Here is a 7,030-nt window from a genome sequence, read left to right on the forward strand (position 1 = left end):
GAGCTAAAAATCAAATTGAGGAGTTTATAGGGTAGGATAAATCAAAATCTACTTGCAAATAAGCTCTGTGTTTTTGCAATTAATCCTGTGAAAGAGCATGACTAGGTATTTATCAGTAAGTCCCAACACTCTCCCGCTCTCCTGTTTGCAGCTGGAACCAGGGAAGGAAGAGACCTGGCTCCAATTACAAAACTGGCCTCACAAAGCTTTTGATAACCAGTTTTGCTACAACTTTCTGTGGGAGCCTTCGGCACTTGAACAGCTTTCTCCAATTACCCAATTGCAAATGATGAGTAAGTCAGTCCTCCCTTCTCATTGCTTTGGAAGGATGCGTTCTGCGCCAACCACAAAGGATGCAATGTCACCCCGCTGTATGCCAAAACCATGAGCTCAGACAGCACTGGCATCCTACCTTGTTGCCATTGACATTTCTGAAGGCCTTGTACACGCTGAGCAGGGTAAGATGATCCCCCTCACTGGAGATGAATTTCTTCCTGACAGACTGCACTTCATCCCGCCGGGCAGGAGGATTGTAGAGGACACTGTCCACTGACAACAGTGACACGATGGTCAGGATCTCTTCTGTACAATGGAACTTAGGGGAGAGGAGGATGGCCTGCAAATCACAGAACAAAACTGAGTTTTGGTTGACCAAATCGACTTTGGGCAGACTTTTCTGCTCACTGGCAGCCCAGGAACTTTACCAAGCATTGTTTAGGACAATTTCATAAACATTTTGACCTAGAGACAACTGTAAATCCTCTTACGGGCCCACCAAGCACCTTTAAGAGCAACTGTCATGCTGTTTGAGACTGGCTAGTTCATCTACAGTACAAACATGGTGACTAAAGTCAACTACCATATCACTTCATGAAACTGCTGAACAGTGCTACCAGCAATCCCGGAAACTGCAAGGGAATTAACCTTGCTTCAGCTTCAGAGGTGCCAGAGGAAAGAAATTATCTTTTAAAAAATCTCCCATAATTAAATTACAAATGATAAGCAAACCAGCAGAGCTGCTGCAAATAAAGCTTTGCCTCATTAACATACTGCAAATATACTAGTACAACTGCAGTTGCCCCAAGTTCCAGACCTTGATTAAGGAGTTTGAAAGAGAAATGCCAGTGATACTAGGAAGAGCATGTGACATAAAAATTAGCTAAATTTTACTTTAGAGAACTTCGGTTCCAGTGGAAAGGCTGCCATCCTCCTTCCCAGGGGGGTTAGGACAGGTTGATCTTCCTTTCGTTCCACGGCTCCCAGCAGGTCCAGCTGTTCAATTGCTGCTTGAATAGCATCTGTCAAAACAAAGATGTTCAAGCGCCCTGGCTGACATTGGCAGGGATGTGAAAGATCAGCTGGTACCATCACCACCTCTTTCCCCTGGCCAGAGGGACAAGTCCTTTCTGTTTAGAGAAATGAGTGCCACAATCTGTGGTTTATCCCATTCTATCCAGTAGAACAAACACCTTTTCACATTTAAGTAGCAAAAACAGAAGCAAAACTAAAGCTGCCATCTCTTAGCTTTGAGCAGAAGCCACATGAGATTCTCTACAGCTTTCCCTGGTAGCCAAGGCCATCCTTCATGTTCTTTATGACTCAAACTGCTTCTTGCTCCATCTGGAAGCTGGACTCCCCAGCTCTCTGCCATAACTGTAGCTGCTCTGGTAAGACCGAGGACGAGCAATGAAAGAATCTGAGACTTCTAAATCATGAGAAAATGCAGCAGAGAGAGACAGCTTCTTTCACAGCCCTGACCTTCCAACACTCCATCTTCTCAGGCTGGCCTGAAGACATTATTTTAAACCAATTCCTCAGTAACTCCTTTGCCAAGTTTTTCCAAGACTGCCTTTGTAATCACTTACCAGGAGATGGTTTGGACATGAAGTCAAAGGTAAGCACGTTGGGAACTCTCAGGGCCAGGAGCTGAAGCATCACACTGGCCAGGTTACACCTGCATAGGGAGAAAGAACAACTGAGATTGTTCTCGTTTTTCTTTTTTTGTTGTTTTTTGCTTTCTTTTTGTTGCCTATAAGCTGAAATGGAGTCCTCAGATCTATGCTGCAACTTGACAGGTCCAGTGCTGGCTGGTGAAGCCTCACTTTCTAAACCACAACAAGGCAAGTCCAAAATTTGGAGGAAAGTCAAAAGAACTATTGCCCATGTATGTTCAGAGACTCAGGGCCCAACTTTCCACCCTGAGAAAATCCTTCCTAATTCTTCTGTTTAGTCTCCATAGTTCATTTTTCTTAAAAGTCAACCAGTCAGACCCTAGATCCAGTTTTGCTGTTCAGTTCCTTACACAGCTCCATCTGTAATAGTGCATAGGAGAGGTGTGGCAAGAAGTGAGGCGGTATCAGGGTTCTGTTCTCACCTCTGTATCTCGGGTATCGTCATTTTGTCAAACTTCTCAAACTCATTTTCTGTGTAGAGCCGGTAACAGATTCCACTGTCCTCTCGCCCTGCTCTCCCTGTTCGTTGCCAAGCCTGGGCCTTCGATACCCGCTGGACTGCCAACACTTCCAGACCAATTTCTATGTGTGGAAAAGCATTATTTCAGTCAATGTCTGTGTAATGCACAGCTTTGAAAAACATGTAGGATTAATAATAAAAAAATCCCAGGGTGTGCCATCCAAATACTGCTCAGACTTTACTTGGTTTAGCACCCTGAAGCAAAAGCTAACTATCACACACTGTGTCCAGGAAAAGAAGATTCATATTTGACAGATTTTTACCCCTATATGGTTGGTACTCATTAAAACAAACAAAAAAACCACAAAACAAAACACCCACAAAAAACCCCACCAACACCCATACCTAAAACCTGACAGCATTCATTCAGACAGCACAGAGGGCATTTTAAATCAGCTCTCAGTGGGGCTTACTGGCTCATATAACTCCTACAAAACTGAAAACAATCTCTGCATCATTCCTTAGAACTCCTCACCAGGGCTGTACTTCTTTGCTTTGACCATGCCTGTGTCCACAACGTATTTTATTCTCGGAATGGTGATGGAAGTTTCTGCAATGTTGGTGGAGAGGATCACTTTGCGACAGCCCTAGAGGAAAGAACAAACTAAACTCAGTCAAAAGCCACCTTAGTTCAGCTGCAAGGAGGAAACGCTGCTACTTTCGCCCAGCATGAGCCAAGCCTACATATCACTGCAGCATGCTGTGACCACATACCATGCTTGCTGTGCCAGCTCTCGTAAATTAAGATAATCTCTAGCTTCTCATCAGTTTCTAAATCATGAGCTTACACTTCTTGCACCAAAATATATCACCCACGACAGCTGTTGTCAATACGTCTTTAAGCCATTTTGGTTTCATTTCTGGCACAAGTACGCGATCTGAATTCTTATTTATCTGAATATGTATGAAAAGAGCCCAAGGCAGCACAAATTCCTTTCATCACAGCCCTGCCAAGTATGCCCAGGTTTTTAGTTTTCTTAGTATTTGGCTCATTAACTGCTGTAGCTTATTTGTGATATGGACATAAAATTCACAGAATCACACAACATCAGGAGTTGGAAGGGACCTCAAAAGATCATCCAGTCCAACCTCCCTGGCAGACCAGGTCACACAGGAAAATGGGGCAAGTTTAAATTCTTCTGCCCTTTTCAATTCCCCTAATCCTTATTTTTATGATCCCAGATGACTTAGCATATGCATCTGTTAATATCATCACAGTTACATTGTCTTATATCACACTAGAACCAGAGTCTAAAGTCAGTGGACAGTGGAGACTATTACTATCAGTACAGGTCACTTTAACCCCTGAAATCCCATGTTTCCTCCAAACACTCATGCAAACAAACTCATCCTGATTACCCATCACATTGCCTCACCTTGGGGGCAGCCTTAAAGACACGGAGCTGTTGAAAGTAGGGCAGAGAAGCATAAAGAGGCACAACCACCATCTGTGGGCAGCAATCAGGGAGATGATTGGCAACATCTCGACAGGTTTTGGTCATTGCTTCAATTTCTTCCTGACCGGTCAGAAACACCAAGATATCCTGAGAAAAAGGTGCTTCCTGAAACCAGAGGAAAAAGCACATGAGAAGTTAAGATGGTTTGGACAGGGAGAGAAGGAGTGAGAACCGAGACTGTAATGAGATGCTGTCCTGACAGCAAGTCAGCAAAGCGGGCAAGGAAGAAAGAAAAGACACACATGTGGTGCAAGGTACGCAACAGCTTGAATTCACCACAGGTGAGGAGTAAACTGCATTTTGCAGGATTAAGTCTTAACAGGATGGAGGAATTGTCTTAAGTCCAGGACATGCAAACAGGAGAGCTGGGAAGCACCCAGGTATAAGCCAGTAAACACAGAAAACTCAGGTGAGAGGAACATTTAGGTATTAGGTGTGAAATGACACCAGAGAGCTTTGCTTAGCAGTCTCCTTTCAACTTCACCTTGATGTACAAATCCCACAGCTCTACCAACAGTGTCTTCAAAGCATTGTATGTAGGGTAATAAACAGTTTAATTTTATGATTTCCCGCTTCCAATCTTTCTTCCCACTTTTGGAACAACACTGGCATTTGTCAACCCCTCCCTTAAGCCAATCCAACTCAGTAACCCAACATGCTCCCCAATCATCCACCTTTCCCGGAGGATGCAGTAGAGCATCTCAGGGACATCTCGTATTTGGTAGCAGCAAGCTCAAGTCATCTTTTCTGCCACAGCAACCTTTGAGCCCCCCCAACCAACAAGCCTTGGCCCCAGGAAGGCACAAACCTGGCGAAACTGCCATACCTGGTGGATTTGAAAGATTGACACCAGTGCTGCGTGGAGGTAATCACTCTGAGGCTGTTTGGTGTAAAAGATCTGAATGGGATGCTGCCTGCCTTCTAAATAGAGAACAGGAGCTCCATTGAAGTACTGGGAGAACTGATCAACATCCATCGTCGCTGACATGACGATCACCTTCAACATGAGCATGAGATGGGTTAGCACTGCAGTTCAGACCCAGCAGGACACTTACCAGTCAGGACTAGCCAAAAGTCTGCTTCCTGAGACTGAAATATGTGCTCAGAACAGCAAAAAGCACACAGACTTTGAGACAGAAGAGAGTAATCTTTTCTTGTTAAAGCCATCAGCTCTGGTATCACACAAGTGTAACATGTCAGTATGACAAAATGAGTGAAAATGTGTTAAAATTCTTCTATGACATTTAATAAACAGAACTGAGTACACACAAAGCTAGGCTGCAGAATGGTCTGTTGAATGAGACTGTGCTAGCACTCTACCAGTCCCCTACACGCCTCCTCCACCAACATGGTCTCATCACGTACTCACATAAATTCATTACATGTGCACCCACCACACATGTGCAATCTCATTCCCCACTGTGAGCACGTCATGCAGCTGCCACATCAGAGAGCTCCTGTATCTGCAGGGCTCTTGGCAACTGTACCCAAACCTCCCCAAACAACGTGTCCAGTCTATAGCTCACACCCAAGGGGCTCTCCTGAAAAAAGGCAACATGAGGGTGACCGGATACTTTGTTCAGATGTGTGATATCAGGCCCACATATCATAAGATCTATTCAGATTTAAAGGAGCTTTTTAGGAACAAGAAAATAGTAAAGGCTGAAATTTCAAACACTTTGGAAAACTGTAGGAGATACTCCTAGTGCTGCGCTCAGGGTCCGAGCCCCATCCCTGCCCTTTGCTGCCACCCGAGATGCACGTACTTTTAGTGGCATTTTGCCCAGTTCCTTCCGTTTCTTTTGTGCAGCTTTCACCACTCCAAAGAGTACATCAGTATGGATTGTCCTCTCGTGAGCTTCATCCAGGATGACAATGGTGTATTTCCGCAGCATAGGGTCTGCAATAGCTTCGCGAAGCAGCATCCCATCTGTTAAGAACTTGATTCTAGTTTCATCAGATGTACAGTCATCAAAGCGCACAGTATAGCCAACCTACGGAGCAGTACAGGAAGTACAAGCACAAAGTTACTCGCATGTCTCATTGACATCATACCACAAAGACAGACCACAAAGCGCTCTGCTCAACGTGGCAGAGCCAACCGGAACTCCAAGGAGACTCTGGAAAGCGTAAGTGTATTTGCAGTCTGTGAGTGTTTAGTCTTGCAAAGCTACTAATCCACCTAAAGGAAGCTCTCGACACTGTACCCCAATTAGCTTTTTCCCAACTAGAAATCATCACAAATTCAAATAAAAAGTTCATCACAAATGCTCCAAGTTTCCTTTCCTTCCTTCCCTGCTAGAAACTACTCCATGCTCTCTGAAGCCTTTATGCAAGGGAGGCCTTTCTCCTCCATTATTCTGCCACAGATTAATAGATCTGCACAGATTCAGCACTCTGACAGTGTCACCTTGACACAGACTTTTGGTACAAGGAGTAATGGAAGAGAGTGCAATATTTTTTGTTTTATTCATTAACCAGTAATTTTTCAAATGGAGGAACACAGATAACATCCAAGAAGTGAAACATCAGTGTCAAACATACCTGCCCTGAAGCACAGCAGCAGGTAAAAAGCCAATTTTTTCCACCAGTCAGAGTTATTATTAAATGAAGACAACCTATTACCCCTATGGCTGCTTTTTATTTTACCCATTAAGCCCCAGTACGGCCCCACTGGTGCTGCAGTACTAAACCAACTCTGTGAAGACTTTGTAAAGCAACCTACCAGACTTCCCAGCTGTGTCTTCTTCTCATCCGAGACTCTGGTAGCTAAGGATATGGCTGGCCCCCAGGGTGATAGCGATGACGCCTTGGCGGCCAATTCCTGCCTCGTAGAGGTACTGAGGGATCTGGGTGGTCTTCCCTGAGCCCGTTTCTCCTACAGAACACCAAGGGAACAGACTTTCATTTTTACAGCATTTTCAAATGAAAAGTCCCAACTCACTGTTTTTATGTCAACTTTTAACCATATTTCAGGACGGGGAGGATGAAGAAGTCCCACCATAAAGCAGCGGCTGCCCAGCTCTAGTTGCTAGACCACTCCTCTACAAAACCCGTTTCACCCAGGTTCTCTCCAGCCACACTCTGGTTTAGAAACATAC

At 44.5% G+C, this 7,030-nt stretch overlaps 1 protein-coding gene across 1 annotated transcript; it reads right to left on the reverse strand.

Moving 5' to 3' along the window:
- Positions 1 to 361: 361 nt before the first annotated feature.
- DHX33 (DEAH (Asp-Glu-Ala-His) box polypeptide 33) lies at positions 362 to 6,805 on the reverse strand. The gene is made up of 9 exons (XM_010194455.1): positions 6,655 to 6,805; positions 5,696 to 5,923; positions 4,756 to 4,926; positions 3,849 to 4,034; positions 2,948 to 3,059; positions 2,375 to 2,534; positions 1,866 to 1,954; positions 1,171 to 1,298; positions 362 to 616 (listed from the first exon to the last, which is right to left on the reverse strand). The coding sequence occupies exons 2-9, from the start codon at positions 5,852 to 5,854 to the stop codon at positions 362 to 364; spliced, it is 1,260 nt and encodes a 419-aa protein (XP_010192757.1). The 5' UTR covers positions 5,855 to 5,923; positions 6,655 to 6,805.
- Positions 6,806 to 7,030: the final 225 nt, after the last annotated feature.

Source organism: Mesitornis unicolor, unplaced genomic scaffold, assembly GCF_000695765.1.
Source record: "Mesitornis unicolor isolate BGI_N332 unplaced genomic scaffold, ASM69576v1 scaffold28381, whole genome shotgun sequence".
NCBI classification, from domain to species: Eukaryota; Metazoa; Chordata; class Aves; order Mesitornithiformes; family Mesitornithidae; genus Mesitornis; species Mesitornis unicolor.